The 24,202-nt window shown below is 33.7% G+C and overlaps 3 protein-coding genes across 3 annotated transcripts in view; 2 read left to right on the plus strand and 1 right to left on the minus strand.

Annotated features, from left to right (window-relative positions):
• The window catches only part of LOC133197094 (uncharacterized), a 138,019-nt gene that overhangs the window by 13,411 nt on the left and 100,406 nt on the right, over positions 1-24,202 (plus strand). The window lies entirely within an intron of this gene.
• Positions 6,354-20,470, plus strand: LOC133197090 (14 kDa phosphohistidine phosphatase-like). The gene is made up of 3 exons (XM_061332928.1): positions 6,354-6,703; positions 15,654-15,778; positions 18,977-20,470. The coding sequence occupies exons 1-3, from the start codon at positions 6,517-6,519 to the stop codon at positions 19,067-19,069; spliced, it is 405 nt and encodes a 134-aa protein (XP_061188912.1). The 5' UTR covers positions 6,354-6,516; the 3' UTR covers positions 19,070-20,470.
• LOC133196103 (uncharacterized) overlaps positions 23,455-24,202 on the minus strand; it is a 29,650-nt gene continuing 28,902 nt past the window's right edge. Inside the window, exon 23 of the mRNA XM_061332042.1 lies at positions 23,455-24,107. Coding sequence (XP_061188026.1) covers positions 23,455-24,107 — 653 coding nt within the window. The remainder of the gene's footprint in view (positions 24,108-24,202) is intronic.

Genomic DNA, 24,202 nt, shown 5'->3' on the forward strand with positions numbered 1-24,202 from the left:
CAGGATATTTTTTAAGGAAAATGTTTGGCTGATTTTTTTTTTCCCTTATAGTTACCTACCTCTAAGATGTGCTTTGGAAAAATTCATTCCCTTTCTGCATAAAATCAAAATATATTCCTGTCCAATACTGTAAACCAACTATTTTTCGCTTCAACTTTTATTCGCGATTCGTCAGTTTGAAAACAATCCGCGACGATTAATTTTCACGACTGAGGAAACTTTCTCTACAAATACAAAGCAAAATAAATGGTTCGCGGCGATTATTATTCGCGAGTTAAAATAGGTCGTGAAACTCGCGAATATTTCTCGCACGCGAATTAAAGTTGGTTTACAGTATGTACTAGTGGAATACCATAAAGTTGATGTTGAAAATATGCTGGAGATCCTTATTGACAATATTCATAGTCTTTGGAGACCGGATCTTCCACCAATCTGTATCACCTGCATTTGTTGTTAAGCATCCCAGCTGAATGGATACCAGAGACGGGTCAATTACAAAGGAAAGTAAATAATTAAATTACAATTCTTGCCAAAATGCATGTACCTTTAATTAAATGACCATTACAAGGATTTTGAAAAGTAATTAATTAAATTACAATTACTTACAAATTTAATCAATTAAATTACAAATTATTTTTTAAGAAACCGCTTTATTGGTCACATACACATGTATAATATATATATAAACAAAAGCAATATAAATAAAAAGTCATGAAAGTTGACTAATATTTAAATCAGATTCAGTTACAATTCTTTTACAATTGCATCAAATGTTCAAATGTTGTGTCCCCTAACCTACATCTATAAGGTCTGAAGGATTTTCCTGCCATACTGTGATTTTTACCAATTTGGGAAAAATGTGGCAGGAATAGATTGATATTGATTAACAAGTTTACTCAGTGATGGAAATTTCCACTTGTCAACTTTCACATTCCTGTAAAAAAAAAGCTCTGTTAAATACTAGTAGATCGTCTCAGTTTCCACTCGTCATTTTTAGGATAAACCGTTCAAACTTTCAACCTTCAATATAACCATTTTTACAGTATTCATCAACCTCAACTTGTACAGTACTAATCCCAGAATCATGTTCTTCTTTCTGGATAGTGTAGAAAAAATCATCAGATTTCATTCTTTTACTAGGAGGAGAAAAGATCGCATCAGGTGAACTGCTACCAGTGGGGACATTTTTACAGATTTGGCTTTCACCAAATCAATATACTCTGTAATCTTGTCAGTCTCCCACCATCTTATCTTAAATCTAGGATCCACAACTGAAGCTATACTGAAACAGTCATCATAGTTATACACAGTCTAGAATTTATGGACTCCTTCAGAATTGAGAGCAAATTTCAATTACAGTCAACACTGATTAAGTTAATATGGTGCTTTAGTCCATATGTAACTGGAACTGGCAAATTTGCAGTGATTGTAAAAGGGTGGCATTTTAAATTGGCTCTAGAACGCAACACAGTTCTTTCAGAAGGTTTCTTCCATAAATGGACTTTACACACAGTTAAGTTTTTTTTTCTTCCGGGACGTTCAATATGGATCGCAACATATTTAACATGTAATGTTGGCAGTTTACAAACGTCTATAATCTTTCAAAATTCCGTTCGCTGCAGCACTCACTTTCTCGGATTTGATTCACAATTTGTTAGACTTTTGCAGCAACTTGTTTCAAATGATAGCTACACTCTTACAACCAGCTGAAGACTATGAGCATCTTACAATCTTTTATAGTAAACAAACATCAACAGAACTTTCGTTCATGGGTTCATCATTTTCTGAACACTCGTCATCACTATCACTGTCTTCGTCATTTTCAGAACAATTTTTGTCTACCACAAAGGAAAAAGCTTTGACAATATTTGAAGCATTATCACTTACAACTGCTGTAATTTTATTTGCAATGTCAAAGCATGCCAAAGCCTTCTCGTATGCATATGCAGTTCTGATGTTTTCTGAAGTATGTTTCCCTTGAAACCAGTTGTAACTTTTAAATCCCACTCCAAATTAGCTACCAATGGTCACGTTAACGCTGTCGGCCATTTTCAACTGATGTACTGTTTCTGATCGGTGTTGACTTTTGATTCGATACATGCCCTGCTTCGAGCAATTTCTATACCGAGGTAGGCTACTGAAAAAGATGTTACAAGGGTATCAACAATCTCGTTTAAATTCAACGTTTAGCAAATTTTATAATTGATAAATGACCTTGTTTACAAATACAACCTGTCTTTATGTCTAAATTTGACCGACGTTTTTAATACAAATTGTAAGGCTTTTATTTGCATAGCAAATTGTCCATCAATTTATCTGTTTTTCCAATCAAGAAAAGGCTTCCAGAGGGTGTCACCGTTCGAAAAGGGATGCTTACTCCTCCATGGCACCTGATCCCACCCCAAATGTTCTCGGGTCCGTTTCTTTTAAGTATAATCTATAATTGTTGATCTTACATTATAAAGGTGTAACCGCAAATTCTACTGGAATGGTTATGCTTTTGAAGATTATTTTCTAATATTTTCGGAAACTTTCAATGAGAATTGATATGTATACAAGTAATCATATGACACTTTCATGGATGTTCCCATCGCATCAAATTGTATTTGAAATAGTAAATTTACTTTTATTTTTGATAATTGATTTTTTTTTTAATTAGTGCGGAAAATGAACAACCGACGCACTTGTGTCATTCATGATTGACAATTTGCGGCAAATCACATTATTTATTATTTCTATCCTTTTGTATCGGCGGATCCAGGATTTTCACCTGAGGACTCGAGGGATATATATTTTGAAATCCAGTGTAAAGGAGAAGGGTTCCACCATAAGAAAAAGAATGTAGTCCAGAATAGTCATTTGTGGGCGTCAAAGTTGAAAGATCTTTAGTTCATATGTTCTTGCCATAAAACTGAACGCATCACACACACACCACCACCACCACCTCCTCCATAGGTCCTTTTGATTTCTTTCGATCCATTGTATTGGTTAACAGACTGAAGTTTTTTCAAGATAATTATTTATTAGTTTCGAGCTAAAAACTCCGTACAGGATAACACTTTTTTTTTTGCTTGAATGGTATAGTGCATAATGTCTGAAAAGCACAATTACCACAACATTAGTTCTAATAACATATTAGAAGTCTGTCAATTTCATGCCAGAGCTCTCAGTGCCAAAGAAAACAACTTAGATGACCATTTTGTATTATCGGTATGGCTTGAAGTAATGGTAGAATGCATAGGGGCATTAACCCTCTTATCAAACAATGCAAAGTCACTGCAAAGAAAAAACAAAGTGTCTGAAATAAATAAACAATCTTCACTAAGATGTCACTACAAGGCCTCAAAACATCGATCTCAATAAGGAAAGCAATATCAATGCAATAGCACTGCGAGAAAATTAATTATAAACAGAGATGTGCAATTAGTTTCGACACTCCAGTAGATGACTGTTGAATCGGTGCGAGATTCAGCGACAAGGCAGGGTTATTTTTTAAACCTTAAAGCTCTAGATAATATATGCACAATTTGTGCACAACCAATTTTGAGGTCTGTATACAGTATAAATCTATAGAGACATGCAGTCAACAGTTACAAATAGATTGGGAAGTTTTAAAAACATATTCGACACAACACCATATTTCAACAATTCATAAAATATCCCACCATATGTTGATTTTTTCCCCCAGGTTTTTAGTTTTTATTTCGTCAAGAACAATGAAAATTGTTATACCTTTTAAAAATTGTTTCCTATGTAATTCTATACTTTAAAAAGTCTAACATTTTTAATTACTGAGCGGTCATAAAAAAAAGCAATGTTTGACCGCAGAGCGAGATATTGGACCTGTCGATGAGATGTTGGACCGCTTACGACACAATGTGGGTGCGGTCAGCTGTATCTTATTTGTATTCGTTGGAGTTTGACAGAACTTTACGGAATTGACCAAGTTTAAACCGCGGTGCCGGTAAACAAAATTTACATCATGTTGTGTCAAAAAAATAAAAAGTAAAAGGTATAACAAAACATTTATTGACTAACGGCCTCAGGCAAACAGTTTAGTTCTTGGGACCGACAAAACGCATGTTGCCCTCGAACCCAGTCAATAAATGTATACTGTTTTCGAAATTGCGAAAACTAAAACGATAGTAGGCCCTATAGACGATTCAAATACTATATTTACAGCGTATGGACAAAAATATTTGTTAAAAACTAATTGAGTCTTATTCGTTCGTTTCTATGTTTGTTAAAAGGGTTTAATAAAAAAAAATAATAATAAAACATGTCAACTCAAAAATCATTAGTCTATATCTTAAAGATTTTTTTTTTCCTTTATAGTGATAAATAAACGTCAAAAAAATATACATACGGTGGTATATTTAGGCCATGCAAATATTTTTATTTACTTCACACGAGATATTAATTCGTTCACATGATATAATATCTTGTTCGCACGACTTAATATTTCGTTCGCGCGAGATATTTATCTAGTTCATATAAAGATATCAATTCAAGTTGCAGAATTTACATTCTCGTGCATTTTTTTCTTTACTTCCGCCACCTGTCCTCAGAGAAATTAAAGAATTTTGATAGAAATTGGAGTGATGGTGTCTTTTCTGAAAGAGAAAGACATCTAAAATGGTTTATTACAAAAAAAAACTTCAACAAATTAAACGTGTGCATGTAGTTCATTTCTTTTATATTGCGATGGTCCTTTTGTTCTTCAAAGAATCAATTACTAGCCAATTCTATTTACATATATTGAGTAGTTTACAAGCACATGATTAGAATTTTCCAACTTTCGCTTATCCACATACTGAAATCAACTTCTGTGTGTACCCCCAAAACTTTGGTCAGTTAAATATATAGTCAGTGCATTGTAAAAAAAAAAAAAAAAAAAAAAAAAAAATACCACTTATCTCTATCTCGTACGAATGACATATTATGTCGTGTGAACGATATATTATGACGTGCGAATGAGATAGGCATTGAATCATTATCTTTTGAAAAAGGTAGTCTCATAACTGCAACCATGGCAACGGTGTGTGCAAACAAACTGAGTAACGCGCTTTAGTTTGCTTTGACCACAAATGTGATTTATATTTCAAAATCCCTGTATTATCCTTCGGGTAAGTTACAATTAATGGAAGAGCCATTGCAACAGCTTCTATTCAATGTGAGCGTAAATTTTGATTTTCACTGATGACGTTGCACTTGTACGGCGCGCTCAAGGTTTGTGAGGTCAAAATAAAATGCACTTTAACGGTTAGACCCCCCTACTTGTTAAGGTGTTTTGAACGCCTTCGCTTTCAACGCATTTGATAAGCAAAATAAATATGGGATGTAACAGTGAAAAACTGTACTTATTGAATGAAAGTGATACCCAGTATTCTGTCACAGTGTGAAAGAATATCAAAGATATTCTGTCACAGTGTGGCAGAATATTAAAATTGCGGCAAAACTTGAGATTGACCTTCCCTTCATGAAGAATTTTATAACAAATACTTCCTGACCTCTTATCAGTTAACCATCCTCACAATCTCACAATCGTGAGGCAGGATTTTTATTAATATTTTTAATTAATCGTGCTCGTGAAAATATATATTTAAAAAATCCTGCCTCACTCGTGAATAAATTCCATATCCAACTACAAAACATTGAATATTCTCTATATATTTCGTTCGAACGACATGATATCTCGAGATATAGACATGGTACAGTGTATTTAAAACGAGATAATCTAACATTTTTTAATATCCTGTTTATATTTAGATGCTAATTTCATATGCCTATATATGATTGTAAATATGTTTTGATGCAGGACCACAATGAAAACTAGTTGTATGCTAATTGAATAATATATAATTATTGCTGTTTTGAGGTCAATGCGATGATTTAGCCACCTGAGGAGTACAATATTCACCAAGCCCGAAGGGCGAAGTGAATATTGTACTTCGAAGGTGACTAAATCATCGTATTGACGAAAAAACAGCAATTATGTTTTATTATATGATTCGATTTGTTAAAGGATACAAACTCATTAAGCAGTTCATGCCATCTTGTTTACATTCGCTGAAGTCCTTACTAAACGCAATAAGAGAAGCATTTGATTCAATTTGACGATACATGAAAAATGACCTAGGCCTAGATCTGAGATTTATGTATTAATCCCATGAAGTTTTTTGTCCTTTTATCAAAGATAAAAACATTGTCGATTTTCCCCTCTCTTTTCCTCTCATGTCTCTTCTTGGCTTTCGTAGGAAGTGCCATTCGGAATTCCCTCTTCCAAGGTCAACCAATCAAAACGCGGAGCGCGGCAGGGAAACACCTGTCTTACGCACAGCTCACATGCTACCGAAAGTGACTTCACTAAACTCATAGAGCTCTTGAGAGTCCGTCGATAAAAGATTCGCTGCTTGTATTTTCTTCAAACATTCAGGACTACTTTAAGTCGAGTGATTCGGTGTACAAACGTTCAAATTCTTTTCCGCTTTGACATTTTTTCACCTGTCCGTCCAAATGTCGGTGCCTGCTACGGCGATAGCTTCACCAGAAGCCTACAAGAATGCCAAGCTAATGACTGTTCCTGATGTCGATATAGACAAAAGTGGAAAATTCAAATATGTGTTAATTAAGGTGCACGATCCCTCTGGGGATCGGGTATTCAAACACATTGTGAGAGGGTACGGCAGATGTGACTATCACGGTAAGTGATGATGCTGCTCGCCTTGTTACCGTTAGATGTACACTCTGATAATTGGACATGGCGTGCACAATGTAGAGATTGCCTCAGGGTAGTATGGGGGGAACCATGCACAGTTCTAAAAATGAGTCCTTATGACTACTGCTGAGTTAATAAGAAGTAATACTTGTTGCAGTGTCAGTGAGATGGAAGGAGTAAGGTTTCTTTAAAAAAAAAGTGGAACAGGGAGGTTTAGGGAAAGTCAAGTTTGGTACATTATCAGCAAGCATTTGCATGGCAAAAGCTTTCCTGCAGGAGTTTGCATCATCTTGAACTACTTTCTCCAATGTATTGTAAATTAAAAAAAAAAAAAAAGAAAGGATTAAAAAAGGGATTTTTGAGAACAGGATCCTCCTTTTTTAAATATTAATTTTGTTATGTATAAAAATATAATCATAACTTTGTCATTGGATGATCCAGATGGCTTATATATTGTCTAAGAAGTCATAGCTCTTTAGTCTTTCTGGGGCAGGATATATGATAGTGGCTTTTTGTTAACCTTTTCAAAAAAGTTGAATATGTTCATGTCCAGTTTAAATATTCCAACTTTGAGTTGTGGACCTCAGTTACTAGAGAATAGCCTAGCTTGATCACTGACTGGTATCATTTAGATAACCATTTCCATCTAGCTTTTATCTGAGTAACTTGATGACATTAAATCTGAAATGACCATCTGGTTTCCAGATTGATTTTTATTACTCTGATCATTGTAGCATATTTATAATGCAATGATAGGGGGTATTATTTGTACAGTGTTGATTTGGATTTAAGTGGAATTATTTACAACAGAGATGTGTCCTATTATATTTTTTATGGGATGGCCTGATATCTATCCTGGCAACTTGGAGTTCCTAACCTGGATTCTTAATCATTAATTGGCAGGCTCAGAAGTCCACAATAGGGTCAGTCCATACAGGACTAGGTTAATCTGGGTCACCTTAACCTTGATTATCTTAATTCACAATATTTAATCTAGGTTGCCTTCATACTGCAATTTCATCCTGGGTCAACTGCGACCTTGTCTAGTTAAGTTAATCTGGGTCAAGTTAACCTAGCTTAACATGACCTTCAATTTTCAATCATCCACAGTCACACTGCATTTGTTATTTTGGGTTAAATTAGCTCATCTTTAGCGATGTTGTTATTGTGAAATAATATGAATGCACAGTCAATAGTTTTTAATGGCACTATTTAGAGTAGCTTCCCTTGAATGCACTCTTTTTTGTAAAAGTTTTTTAATAAATCCAAATCTTGTCAAATTTTTGGGTACAGTTTTAGAGAGGTGCCTTATTCAACACTCACACTTCATCCTTGCATTTTTGTCAGAATGATCAATGCTTTATTGTTTGCCAACACTCCCTATAATCAGAGATTTTTTTCAGCCCAATGGGAATGGTTCCCATACTGATTCAACTGGGAAAAAAAGTGCCAAAATAGAACCAATTGGGATTTTCTATTATATCAACAAATGACATTTAAGTTATGCTTATTCTAAACTCATTAACTTTTAATCCAAGCTTTCATCTCAGGCTTCAATGAACTGTTCCAAGATCTTGCACCAAAATGTGTCTATCCTTGTTTCCACTCTCCAACCCCTACACTTTGCATGTTTCCAATACCAAAGAGTTCCTATACAACAGGTAATCTCAATAATAGCTATTCTGGTTTAAGTTTACCGAGAATATTTATATGAGTTTATTTTGGCCTGAGTATATTGAGTTAAGTGCCGTAGGAGGAGAATCAACCTCAGTCTGTGACACCAAAAATTGCAACTTCCTCCCTCAGACCGCAACAAGAAATGAGGAGAACTGAGGAATTTTCTGACAGATATAAATAAATAAAAAAGAAATAGGTGTACTTTTTGTAAGGATAAATTTATGCAAACTGGAGGTTGAACTTTATTTGTGAACCAGCACATATATTTATAATCATATTCTACATATTAACTGGATCTGGACCCATTTGAACCCCTCCCCCCCCCCCCCCCCCCCATTTTACAAGATCGGTGCATCAGCTGTGAAATTTAAAATACTCTGAAGCAAAGAGTTATGTACACATGAATATTGATGATATAAAACCAAGAAGGAATATAATGAAATATAAATGTGGCATTAAAGATTTTAACTTCGAAATGTATGCATTCAAAGTGTATTTCTTTCATTTTGAGTAATAAACTGTCTTGAAATACATCCTCAGACTTAGACATCTTGTAGTCAGATTGAATTTTGCACAACCACTTATAGAGAGATAAATATGCAAAAGACTTGGAAACTTTAGGTACCTTCAGAAGTGAACATTTAACAGTTCATTGAAATAATTAACTCAATTTTTTACTTTACCCTATTCACATCAGAGTTTCAGTTAGACATGACAGTCCAAAAAATTGATGTCTGTATACATGAACACATATTTTAAAAGATTAAATTTTTAGATTTGTTAATGGGTACCAGGTATTTCACAGTTTCATTCACACAGCTATGTTTACTATACTGACCCCAAACAAACTTTTGGGGAAAAAAAAAATCAGCCTATGTACTCTTCAGGACCTGGTTAAAGCTAGTCCTAAAAACACAATACTGAATGATTCACCTCTTTTGGAAGAAAAATACCTTATGGTCCTGCAGCACTTTTTGCAGTACTTGGGATTTTTTGTATTTCTGTTTAGTGCTTATTTTTGGTAAACTTCAAAGAGAAAATCCCTGGAGTTCCATTTATTATTCATGGACAAAAACTTCATCCTGAAAAGTAAGGTTCAATTTGGCAGCCATTTCCCATTCATTCATAGGGGATAATCAATCATCAATAACTACATTTGTCACAAGAGCTAAAAGAGAGAAAATTGACTCATTTGGCACTGAATCATGATAAGTTTTCCACATTAAGTGGAAAGGACATGTTTATGAAAATGAAGAAACTGTTATATATGAATAAATGCTTGTTAAAAAAAAAATGAAAATTGACATCTTAAAAGCGTGCAAGATGAAATGAGTTGTAATAATTTTATTTTTTTTTCAGTTCCAAAGCTGGTACATGTTTTAGTAGATCGTGCAAAAACAATTATCAGTAAGAACATTAAAGAACATATAACCATGCAGACTGACTTGAATAATATTATTTGCCATGTTTCTTTGTGATTGAGTAGATGTTTAACATAGCAGTGATATTAAGGATGAGTTAGGGATAGGGAAAAACAGCCTGACTTTTACCTCATGCTCAAGCATAGACATTGCTGAAAGTGATTCACAAACTGTGCCTCGCCTCCCAGTTATAATGTTAGGTCAGGGAGGATAGCATTGTTGCATAACAGCATTGTTGGAATACATGGTTATACTCTGTCTTTCCATTTCTTTATCAAAGGTACCATTATATATGGTTAACCACTATTTATACCCATGTCATGTATTTTGTGTAATATTGTTCTAAAAATATGTGGCTGTGTTATATGTTGCAACATTTCAGGAGGCACAATATTTGATAAAAAAATGATAATACTAGAGATTGAGATTAATTGCTTCCTGGAGGAGAAAGTTTTGGGGGCATCAGGTGGGGGTACTGCACTAGACACTGATAGCTAGTTTCACCAGCTGTTTCTTGGAAGTATGGAAATTTTGACCTCATAACATAATGAAGCATCAGAAATTTTAGAATTGTAATAGACATACATTGCAATAATGACTGAGAGAAAAATCTATTGTCATATATTTTTTTAGGTTAAGATCCAGCAGAAATTAGTATGAAGTAATTGAACCCAAACATTATAAGTTTATGCCTCTCCCTGTTCTAGGACTAGTATGTATAATGCCATTAAATTCAATCTTTTAAGATGTTTTTTGGTAAAGGATATACATAATAATAACCCTTATTTCCCTCATGCGAGTTTTTTTGTGGATCAGGCACAAGATAAATAGAATTGTACGGTGTCTGTCATTACACGTGTTTGGCTTGTAACAGTACGTGGTGTGTCTGTTCAGATAAGTCTTGTTTCCACTGAGAAGCAGAGTACAGTGTGTCCTCAATGGAATTGCTGCACAGACAAAATTTGTATAGGTAGATACACAGAACACTATACAGATAAGATTGTAGACTTTTGTTCAGAAGTAATTTCCTGAATGGAGTGGAAGTAAAGGGCGTTGATATATACGCTCAAAAAACAACAGGTTCATTTAAAGTGTGAACAGCTTTACTCTCGAAGAAAATCAAGAGTAGAGCAAGCCTAGTTGTAGCTGTTTCATAGAATCTCACAGGGCATTGGTCACATTTTCTAATATTGAGGATCTTTCTAAATCTTTAACAACCACATTGATTGCTTATCCTAGGCAGAAATTGGTTCTAGCAGAACTTAATTGCCAATATTTCTAAGAGTGAATACAACCCTTGGAAGGCTTTATTGAGACCAAACTTGCATTTTGTCTCGAAGAAATATTGATGCTTTTTAAATATTTCAATCAAGGGTCCAAAGTCATGACTGGTTCTAATTATTCTTTGAATGATTTTTTCGGTTTTGAAAACATGTATGGTATTTTAGTCAGTAATGTTAAGTAAACTCTGGAAAAATATTTTTGGGGGGGGGGGGGGGGAATTTACATATGCATTCATTAGACTTAACAAAAGAAACATAAATTGTTAGGTCTGACATAAGTTTTTAGGCATGAACCAGCAAGAGGATTTTAAACCAATATTCTAACCAGAAGCATTTACAGGAAATGGAAAATTTGATTAATTATAAGATTGAATTTAAGTTGTAAAATGTAATTTTTATATTAAATAATGGTGTAGAAAAATGTTAGTGCTTTCTGGTTGGATGAAGCTTATTGTTCAAAGTGGCAAATTTCTTTGTTGAACGACATCATGATACAGACGCTGACAATATGGTGTTTTCTATGTGTCCTCCTAGACTGTGATTGTAATATTAATAAACTGGACTGTGTTTTCTCATCAGTAGAGAGGATGCAAATTCCTTTATATCTTGCCTTCAATCATGTATTGGTTTTGTAATAGTGTCCATTTCCAATCACTGAGTGCCAAGAGGTTATCTACATTGTGACTTTGAGTCTACCAGAAGAAACCTGAGTGTGGCCGCCACTAACAATGTAGAAAATGCATTGTGTGTGTAGTTTGTAAGAATACAACATTCCTCAGCATATATATTGGCATAAGATTCTCTTCATTAAGGTGGCAGGCAATAATTACACATACACATTATCATGTAATATATCTGTTAGCTACTCCATATTCCTCTAATGATCTTTGGCCATCTGTTATCTATATTCAAGTAGCTTTTCAATTTCCCACAGTCGCATCTCATAGGTATTAATGTTTTATACTGATATATTATGAGGTTAAATATCTGATATTGATAACTTTTACTTGTATATATGTGGTAAAATGTTATATCTAGATAGCATGAGAAACTTAATAATAGCTTATTAGTATATTCTATTTTTGTACTGCTTGCTTTTCAAAGTACAGTTTAATTAAGACAGCCTATATTGCAACAAATTTCAGTATGACAAAACTTCAGTTATTTGTAAAATAAAACCATTTGAATATTTTTGGTACATCCTTTTTTTATTGCTACCTAGACTTTTTGCTGACTGAAAGATTGGACAAATTGGGCATATCATGTCTGTGTTCCATCCTTCTGTCTGTTCGTCCATCACACTTTGTGTTTAGCTCAGTTTCAAAGAAACTGTTCAAGATATGTTAACAAAAATGCATATGGTGAGAGTATTTCAACTGTGACATATTTTTCTGACCTTGACCTTCCCTCTGACCTTCATCTAACTTCCCTATTTTGTGTTTTACTAATGTAATATTTAAGAAATAAGGTATCATTTTTAAACATCTATTGGGATATAAATACGGGTTGATCACGAGATCAAATTTCATAAAGCCCGAAGGGCTTTATGTTAAATTTAATCTCGTAAACCCATATTTATATCCCGATAGATGTTTTAAAATGATACCTTATTACTTATATTTACATTTGTGACTTATTCATATTATATATTAGTCTGATTATAACCTTTAACGCGTGAAATGTTTTATTTTTTCAAACTCAATGGCACGAGTTTGATCTATTGATTGCGCGATGACCCTTTATGACGTCACTGAGAAATTACGTCGAACGTTTATGACGCAAGGAACCGGTGTTTATACGGATATAGATACGTGTTGTTTTAAATAGTGTTATATAAAAGAAAACAATTGCAAATGTATATATATATATATATATATATATATATATATATATATATATATTTAACTGTGTCATGATATTCTGACCTTGTCATTCATATGACCTTGACCTCTTAATTCTTTATTTTGCATTTATTTACTCTATTTCAAAGAGACAAATACTGATATTTTCATCAAACTTTATAGAAAGGTACAAATTTATAAGAGCTATTCAACTGTGTCATTACTTTGTGACCTTGACCTTCCCAGTGGCCTTGACCTCACTGTTGCTTATTTTGTGTTTAGCTCAGTTTCAAAGCAATTATTAAAGATATTTTTATTACAACTCTAACACTGATACATATTAGTGGGAGCTAAACAACTTTGCTATAATTTTCTGATCTTGACCCTATGACCTATGACTTTGATTCCATTTTCAATCAAATCTCTAATATATTGAGAAATTGTAGACTTTCTATGAGTTCAAAGTTCTTTCTTTTTGCCATCACTCTAATGAATCTACAATTTTTAATCACTTTATAGAATATTATTGAGAAATGAAACTTTATATGGCTAAACTTATTCATTTTACTTATAGAAACATAGATTTAGCTGTTATTTTCATGAATTTGAAAAAAAAAAATTGTTTGGAGCAGATGCCCTTAAAGGTTTAAGGACAGTCTGGGATAAGGGGTCTATCGAGTTTGTGCTTGATCACTACAAAATATACTTTGCAGTCTTTTAAAATACATGTAACAATTTCTGTTGGTCATTTTTTCTATATTGATATATTTTTTTTCTTTTTTCCAATTTTAAAGCCATCATTTTTTTCTAGAAAGGAATTGATACATGCAAAGCACCACTGATTTGTTAGTTTTCTGCTGAGAAGCCAAAAAAACTAAATCAAAAAAAGGAATATAGTTCAAACAGTATATATATTTCAGCATCTCACTCCCTAGACATCCTTTGGTTTTACAGAACTTTTGAACATGAAATGAAAACTATGTACACATGGCTCAACATGTTTTTTTTTTCTACAATTGATGAATTTTCACACATGTGCTTGAACTTCAGAACAGTTTCCTTGACTCTGATCTGGATTTGAATTGACTGGTGGTAATTGATGAGGCTTTGGAATGAAGGAAAAGTCAAACTTTAGCATCAGGACAGGATTTATCAATGAAATGCCACTTAAATATGTCGAGATATCTAACAGATTGTAAAGAGTTTCAAGATTGACTGGCAGATGCACCTGGTGGGTTCCTGGAAGGAGTTTTTTTTTTGGTATAAATAGGGATTGTTCAACCTTAGTGCTAAGAAAGATGCTTTTTGATAATAGAGTTTTAAAAAAAATTAAGAAAATGTATTTAGCTGAACTTCGGGCTTAAATCTGTTACTGCATATGAAACTGGAAATATTCTTAGACTATTGGTTCTATAAAATAGTGACCGATTACAGTATTTAAATGTTATTGGTTTTACATGTGTGGGTTTTTCCCTTTCATTCTGATTGTTTAGAAGGTTTTTTTCATTTTGCACAAGATTTATTCAAAAATGTCATTAAGGTTGCAGATGACCATGGGAGACAAATCTGTAGGGAACAGGGGTGATAATTGTGTTGTTTTTCAGAGTCACATGGAAATCTCCCAGCAAGAACAAGAACCATTAACCGGGACAAATTTATTAGAGCTATAAATTTGAGTTTTATAGCCTTCACTAGGAACTTCATTAACTGAGGGATGAATTCTATAACCATCTATAACACATTTAAAATGATTTTTCTTTGCAGTAAGGTTATTGCAGATCAGTTTATCAGCAGTGAATCAATTTCATTCATTCTTTTTTTGATACCACAGAGAGCATTTGGACAAGATAAGGGAGAGTGATCAGTCTGTAAATCTTGAGATTTTTTTCTGCCAAATATTGTGAAAAGATGCTGGAAATTAATTAAATTTTGGGGAAATGTGTAAGCTGCAGTAGGAGACTGGTGGTGTTTTGGTGGAGCTGTTAAGTTTTTGGTGTATCTGCAGACTACTATCACATTCTTTGATGATTTATGCAGTGCTGTAGGTCAATTTAGGATTCTCCTATTGTTATCTGCCCCTGCAGAGCATCATGTCCTACTGGGTCTGAAACCAAGAAAAAATGTCAAAAATTGATGTAGGCTTCCATCAGACTAAAATGTTTATTGTCTGGAATCAATTAGTTGTATCTACTGACACTAACCTATTGATAAAGACAGGAAATCAGTGAGTGCACAGTATTTTTTATTCCTTCTCCTGTGACGATACCTTGCTTATAAGAAATATTGGAATAAATCAAAATGTAAAGTCAATATAGGTTATTATTTTGTGTATTGAAATTCCCCTGTGTACTATACCAGTAATTGTATTTCGAACAATTTCATCTCAAGGTCAAGCATATAAAAGTTTAGTGTCCATAGATGTATGTGTAGCAGTTTTGGTTCAAGGGTGCAGGTATATTAAAAAAAAATATATTAATCATTTTGATATATATACATGTATCATTTGAAAATCTCATGTATCGATTCCGTAGTCAGTTCATGTACATCTAGAATGAATGTTTAAGTTATTTTATCAACACACTGATCAATATGTTAAGGCCTGTTATCAAAAATGTACTGTCTAAATGTGTATAAAAAGCTATTAGTCATTTTTCAGGTGCTTTTTCTAGATGTGTTACCTTGCTTTAAAGCCATTCCCTTTTTTTTGTTGTAGCTGATGTTTATGACGAGGTGTGCCCAGACATAGAGAGTAAAGGTTTGGACTGCGAGTGTGTAGGGGGAGGTCGAATAGAACACGACCCAGTCAAGAAAAAACTGCAGATTTATGGATATTCTCAGGTAGATATTTATACTTTTTATGCATTTATCAAAGTCTATGCCAAGTCATGATCACTAAATGTGTAGTCAAAGTTCCTTCAAGCTGTAACAAATACTGGTAAAACTTATTTTAAGGTCAGACACAACATACCTTACAACCTACCTTACCCATTGATAAGTTTTCAAGATATTCCTAATCATAATCATAGTACCAAAACTACCATTAGATTTTTTTAGACCAAAAATCAGCATACATTGCTGAGGTTTTTGAATAGATATCAGATGATAAAAATCCTTGTGTTGTTAAAAGAAAAATATACAAAAATTACCAAACTGGTATTTCCTGGAAATTTCTTTTAGAAGAGGCGTACAGCATCATTAGGCATTGTAAAAGTCACACAAAGGTCCTTCAATTATTGAAAATCTTCAATTATACAGGAAATAGGAAAATAAAGTCAAAACAAAATTTCCTTAATGATCCTTCATAAATGCACACACAAAATCAATCCTGCTCATTGCTTTGCATTCTGTCAGACTGCATTGACTACAAGAGGAAGGTGTTGTAGTTGTCAAAAATTAACTTCTTTAAAAATTGTGTTATTATGCCCCCCTTCGGAGAAGGGAGAGCATATTGCTCTGCTTTGCTGCTGTTGGTCGGTCGGTCAGTCTGTCTGTTGGTCCACCAACAGTTTCCATTCAATTTCTTTGCAGAGGTTTCACATACTGAAATGAAATTTGATATACAGATTTATCATAAGAGACTCTAGGTCAGGTTCTGTTTTGGGTACAATCGAGCAATTTGTGACAGAGTTATGCCCCTTGGACTTAGAAAAATTCCAATTATTTCCACTTTCCATTCATTATCTCTGCAAAGGTTGAACAAATTAATTACTGATATATCATGAGAAACATGCTTTTGCCAAAGATGTGATGTAGAAGACTATTTCTGGTTGATGCAACTCAGATAGTACCAGTAGATGACCCCTATTGATTTTAAGTTCAAAAGGTCAATTTCATTTCCATGTACACTTCCCATAATGTATACTGCCCATAATAAAGGCTTGTGCACCCTATAATGTATGTCGGGGGGGGGGGGGGGGGGGGGGGTAAGTGTTTCACAAACATCTCTTGTTTACTTTCATACCTCTATAGTATATAACTCTCAAGAAACTCGTAATGGTTGAAAGTCAATTTTATTCAGAAAACACAGCAATGACATAGCAGAGCAGAGCTGTATGCTGTATGGAAATACAAAGGGTTTTAAATTCTTGCTCTGTAATGTCTTAAATATACACATGTTGAGGCTTTTAAACATGTAGATTTTCAAATTGTACTAGGTGTGTCACCATTTGTTTATTGTAAATTAATTGATTATGTATAGTCCACTACTGACTATAAATCTATTTCCATTTTAATGTTTTCTCACATAAATTCTCTCCTAATATTGAAATTTCTTTGAACATTGAGACACCCTTCAAATGAAAGCTCATCAAATTCTCTATCATGGGCTAAAATCTCAATGTGGCATGTCAGATTCATATTCCTGCAAAATGCACTTGTTCGCAAAAACATCTGAAAAAAGGAGTAAAAATAGGGGTTATTTCAGGGTAAGCATTCATTTAACAATTCAGTTTCTTTCCTTTCAAATATGTTTCAAAGACTGAAAATGTTTTTTAAAAGGAATTTTCTTTATTATTTTAAGTATCTTGAGTTTAGGTGACCCCTGACTTTATGTACTGTTTGCATATTAAGGAGCCGTCTCATTTTAGTGAGCTTTATTCTTCCTATTTTAAAAGTACAGTTGAACTTCGGTATCTTGAACACGGATATCTCAAAAACCATTGATATGTCAAAGTCATTTTGATGTCCCATCTGCTTATTAGTTCCCTACTGGTGAAACCGGAGGGGACTATAGGTTTCCTCCGAGTCTGTCCATCTGTCCGTCCATCTGTCTGTCTAGCTGTCCGTCCGTCTGTCCCTCTGTCTGTCTGTCAGTCTGTCTCACTTGGTTTTCCGCATTTTTTTCTAAACGCTTGCAGATATTGAGCTGAATCTTGATTAGTTACAGATCAAGTTTGCATTTCGTTCCGCTTTAATGATTTTTGACGGAAATAGGACCTTTTCAATTTTTAAGGGTTTTCCGCAATTATTTTTTAAACGCTTGCAGATATTGAGCTGATTTTTGGTATGTGACTTTACCTTGATGAGTTAAAGATCAAGTTTGCATTTCGTTCCTCTTCAGTGATTTATGGCGGAATTATGGCATTTTCAATTTTTAACGGGAACCAGATTACACTTGCCGGTAGGGGACTAGTATTGCTAATGCAATACTCTCAGAATGCTTGTTCCTTAAGTATTTTACCCTGAATATCTCGAATTCTCAGTTATCTCGGAAGTATTTTCTTGGTCCCTTCGAGTTTGAGATAATGAGGTTTGACTGTAATATAAGGGGATGTACCCTTAGTACATGATGATACTTAATAAGTATCGTACTGCAGATGCTTCATCTGTCTTGTATTTTCAGAATAAGTGGCCAAATTAAAGTTTACAATGTAGGTCCTTTTTTCAAGTCAATAAGTCCTACCTGTACCAAACATGCATGAACATATATCATACATTAACATAGGATACATCTGACCTAAATCTTCCAAATAAAGGCTCAGGTTCATGTTGGACAAAATATCTCTGAGTAACTAGGGCCTGCCTACCAAATTTGCATGGATGTACCTTTTTTTGTAATTGAGGCCAGATTTATGCTTTTGGAAAAATTTCCATAGCCAAATAACTAAGGCCTACTGTACCAAACTTGTGTGGATGATGCATCTAGGTATACAGACTACCTAACATGGTTTGGGTGCTGTGTCTCATTTACATAATAATCCAGACGAATGTCCAGAGTAAAGGTTTTGGAGCAGATCCATTTCCAAGTAACTGCAAGCAACTGTAGACAATTTTTTGAGCATGATGCATCTTTGGGGTGTAGACTAGCAATCTTGCTTAGAAGCTGTATTTTTCAGATATGTAACTTAATTGAACAAAGTAAGAATGAAATTCGTACAAAATTTTAATGTATTAATAGATTTACTGAGTTGCTGAGATAAAGATATAGCAAAGAAAATTACATAGTAATCATGTCCATTTGTTATTACTGGTATTTTTTCTGAAAAGAATTTTTGTTAATTTAACTGTCATTTTGAATGAATTTTTCTTCTTTTTTAGGGATTTGGTCAAGCTGATCATGCCATTACAGCCGCTATACTTAGCAGAAAATATAAATATGAAAATATTACATTTTCCAATGAAGGATACTAGCAAAGGGCACAATTAGGATGTAAAGACTCAATATTTAATGGAAATATTTGCAGATTTGATGCATTTTTTGTCAGCTGGTCTGAAAACTTCCATTGGAATGGAGAGATGAAGGAATCATTTTCCAGCAAGAGAGAGATGATCTCCTTCTCTCCTTTATCTGTTTATAAAATGGGACTCTTGTGTATTGTAGTAAACATTTTAAGGCTATGTTTCTTGTTGATTTGAAAGTATTTAATGTGTGAACTTTGGAATTAGTCAAATATTGTTTCTTTTTATCAAATTATGTATTGTATATGTGTTTATATGTATTTAAGATGAAAACTCCACTTCATTTTGCGAAAAGCATCATAATTCTTATCTTCCTAGATTTTCATATCAAAAAATTTTGCAGACAAAATATACAAGAGTAAGTAAACTGTAGTAAAAATAAAATGAAAAAAAAAATATTTTTTTCCAAGTCAAAAATCAGCATTCCATTTCTTTATTGGAAAAAAAAAACAATTATGAACGAAAAGCATAAACTTCAACCATTGAGACTGACCTGGTAATTTCCCTCTCTATACAGACAGTGTGTGTGTATGTCATCTGCTTTTTTATAGGCCAAAATCCACTTTCAGTTCTGTTTTAATGTGTTTAGTTGATATTAATTTTTTGTTTTTTGTTCCCCTTTTTGTAATTCATGCATTTACTTTTGTATCAACGTTGTACTCTAACCATGCAGACACATGTACTTATACTGCTATCACTACTTGGAAACAAATTGCCTGTTTAAATTTCATCATTTCTCACAAAAAATTATCTTTTCAGATAAACGAAGCACAGATTCTACTTCTCTTAACTCACATATTAGTTTCGTTTCATTGACCATTACTCATACTAGCCAAATCTTAAAAGTGCAGTTTTCAGCAATAAAATGTTTTTTTTCCCATCACAACTATCTAGAACTTTTTCTTTATTCTTGCTTTTTATTCTTGAATTGTAATAAGCAGTTGAATAATAAATAAAATGCATTATGAGAAAATTATATGAAATATTACAAGCAGTATTAAAACTTTCAAAGGTTTGCATTCACATGTACTTTTATCGTGCATCATTATTGACCATTTTTCATACTTGAATCATCAGGCATGTTTTTAAATCATGTTTTATTCACTATCTCCTAAGAGATATTTAAGTTGGACATTAAAGTTTAGTTCAAGGAGGAACAAAATTGTGTGTTTTTCTCTGTAATTATCAGTTATATTCTGTGTTATTGATATTAAATGGTTGTTCACAGTGTTCCCTTAATGATTTTGTTTTTTGGCTTAATTTGATGTTAAGACTTTAGGCAAATACTGTTGATGCTTTTGTAAACTTTTAGCTGCTGTGATTCAAAAATAAAAAAAAAAAGATTGAAAAATTTCTAACTATTTACAGATTTTCTTTACAATAAATATAATGGAAGTGATAATAACTTACTACAGTAAAACACGCTTATAGCAAACATGCTTTTAATGAAGTGACGCTTATGGCAAAGTGATTTTCATTCCCTGTGGCTTTAAAATATATTGTTAACTTAACAGATGAAACAAATTACATTTATAACGAAGCAGAATCGTCTGTCCTTGGCATTTTGTTATAAGCATGTTTTACTGTACTAGGTCGTGCACATTGAATCACCCATAGGCTCAATCTTCACAAAACCAAAGGTACCTGGCAGTCTTAGATACACAATTCTAGCTTTGGCTAGCAGATGAACCTTAAAGCTTGATGGCAGAGCACTGAACTGTTGGGACTCTGTCTTCTCAAACACAGGATCAGCTGATGAATTTCATACAAAAATGGCAAATGTAGTATAAAGACTTCAATTGGCTTTGTTGCAGAGCATTCAGTTTGTAGAAAAAGACAACCTATGGCACAAATGCTTGAACTGCTGGAGTGATGCTTAATTTTAACCATAAACATGTACCAGTAAGTTTTAGCTGTACCAGTTGAAGAGCTTCTGGGAAGGTAAGATGTCTGTTTTAGCCCCTACAGTTTTGGAGGATTTGATAAAACTTGATATCAAGAAAACCACACAAAGATACAAATTGTTTTTTACCAGTTTTGGATTTCAACAAATGGTGTTGCTATGATTACTACAATAAGGATTTTCCATGAAATTCTTTCAAAATGCTACACCTCTTACAGTTTTGGTCTGATTTCAGTAAAACTTTGATACACAAGGTAGAAATACTAAATACAAAGAAATTTTCGCCCCTATTTTATTCTCGCACTACTCACAGGTGGGTGAGTTTAAACCAGGGCGAATTCAAAGAACACAGTAAAGTTCTTAAACAGAAGGAATTTAAAACGGGGCTTTTTATGACTTCAATGCTGATTGGTTGAATGTATCTTGTAATTCAAAATAGTGAAAGAAAAAGTTGGGGTTAAAAATAATGTAAGTTTTATCTTGACTTCCTAAATATATCTTCATTTTTTGGCAAAGTCTGTTGAGTAAATGTGTAAAATTTGTTCTAAAGATATTAATTGAAACCTATGTTCATAGCATATAATAATGAAAACAAGAGGCCCATGGTCCACAACGCTCACCTGATTAATTTCGGCTCTGCTGTTCTTAACCAGATTTTCCCCCTTGTAATACGTATTGTGGACCAACCATACCACGGGGATCATGATTTGAACAATTTAGAATCTACACTACCTCAGAAAGCTTCCACATAAGTCAGCTTTTCTGGCCAAGTGGTTCTTGAGAAGAAGATTTTTAAAAGATTTTTTCCTATATATTTCAGTGCAAAACTTGGATTCCCTATTGTGGCCCCACCCTACCCCCAGGGGTCATGATTTGAACAATTCAGGAAGAAGATTTTTAAAGATTTTTTCTATATATTTCAATATACAACTTGGATTCTTTATTATGGCCCCACCCTACCCTGGGGATCATGATTTGAACAATTTAAAATCTACACTTTCCAAGGATGCTTCCACATAAGTTTCAGCTTTTCTGGCCTAGTGTTTCTTGAGAAGAAGATTTTTAAAGATTTTTCCTATATATTTCAATGTAAAACTTAAGATTCCCTATTGTGGCCCCACCCTACCCCTGGGGGTCATGATTTGAACAATTTTGAATCTACACTACCCCAGCATGTATCCATATAAGAATTACAATATAAGCATATGTATTCCATATAAGTTTCAGCTTTTCTGGCCCAGTCGTTCTTGAGAAGATTTTTTAATGACCCCACCCTATTTTTGTCTTTTCTTGATTATCTCCCCTTGTAAGGGGGTTATGCCCTTCATTTTAATAATTTAAACTCCCTTTTACTCAAGGATGCTTTGTGCCAACTTTGGTTAAAATTGGCCCAGTGATTCTTGAGGAGAAGGTGAGCTAACAATTCTCTGAGTAAAAATATGTCGGGCTTTTAAAAGTTCCAAGAAATTAAATCAAACAAATGTGTAGATTTGAAGAATTTTCTTCTAAATATCCTTCCACCACAAAAAATAGTCCCCCATAATAAACTTTGTTTCTTTACAATTTTGTGAGCAGCAAAGTGATTTCAATGATACAAGGAAGACAAGTAAACTAAACTATTGACAAAAACAAAATGAATACTGGTATGTGAAAATAATTTAAAATGCACTTTTAAGTTTCGATTTGATTTCAACAAGTGCTACTTTTCTTTCTTTATTATAAGAGTTAACCAGTTGAGCTAAAATCTCATCAGAGAGACTTCTGGTTTACTATTTAGATCTTGATATATTAACCTTCAAACAAAGTAAAGGAAAGGGTTACTCAGTTTTCTGCTCTGTAAATTTCAGCAACAACAAAAAAAAATATAAAAAATTGTAAGGCCTAACCATATATTTCCCATTCATAAATGATTTTTCTTTAAAGTGTGTAACATTTTTTTATTTCGAAACCAAAACATAACTAGCAAATTGACCAAAGTATGCATGCATAATGTAAACACAATATGCCCATGTTTATAGTATTTGACACATATATTATCTCACACAAAATACATCCTGCTAAACAGGTCAAACTAATTAGTCTTGATGAATTCCTGAGTATAATACAATGTATTAGGAAAGAATGTCTTTTTTTCATGTTAACAAAGCTTTAACTGTGGGATAAGAAATGTAGTGAACAATTTAGTTTTTAATAAATAGCATAATAGGCCTGAAGAAATGATTATGCAGATTCATACAGAATTTGCATAAAAACTATCACTAGAAAATGTATGTGAATCGCTTAAAAAATGTCACAATGTGAGACTATTTGAGTATGTCAGCCATCCATGATTTCTTCACACTAAAACGTTTTTAAATAATTGGAACTTTACAACTAAGATTTATTTGTTTCCTTTGTTGGTGTATACAGACACTATTGGATGTCTTTTGACTGATTATTTCTGTTCGCTTTCTGGGATAACCTGAGTCACGTTGATACTGGGGGCTGTTCCCTGCATCTCGATGCTTTCTGAAACTTGTATTTGTTCTACTTGACCATCACCCATTGCAGATGGCAAAAAAGCAAAAACAACCGGAGGTTCACCATCTCCATTTGTTGAAGGTACGGTCTGGATATGCATGTCTGTTATAGCCACTAAAGGCAGAGTTCCTTCTTGTAGTGGCAAAGAAGTTGCTATTGTAGATCCATCATTCACTGCCAGGGTAGATCCACCACCTGTTGAAGATATCTGTCCACTAATGCTATTTATAGATTGAACTATGGGGAATGGGTGGGAAATTGAGACGGTGTTATCCCCATTATTGCTGGGAACACTGCCATTTGCAATGGAGGAGGAGATGTTGCTGATCAGTGCTACTGGTACAACAGCATCCCCTAGTAGCTGGAAGCTGTTGTTTTTGACGTCTTGTGATTTTTTTTCACTATTTCCTTGTTTTTTCTTTCTTACAAGCCTTTTCAGTTGTTTTGGGGCAGAAACCTCATGTGACTCGGACAGTTGCGGCAAACTTCTTTTCACTGCCATTCGTTGACTCTTCCGTGTACTTGTGGTGGTGACAATTCTCTTTGTCTTCTTCTGTGGTTGAAACTCTAGCAGAAAAAAGTAGTGTAACTGATAATTTATGTACACTCTAATATATGATCAAAACTAATACATGTAACTGCTAAAATGCTAGTGCACTAAT

Source organism: Saccostrea echinata, unplaced genomic scaffold, assembly GCF_033153115.1.
Source record: "Saccostrea echinata isolate AGI-Se365-2 ecotype Australia unplaced genomic scaffold, CSIRO_AGI_Sech_v1 ptg000030l, whole genome shotgun sequence".
Lineage (NCBI taxonomy): Eukaryota > Metazoa > Mollusca > Bivalvia > Ostreida > Ostreidae > Saccostrea > Saccostrea echinata.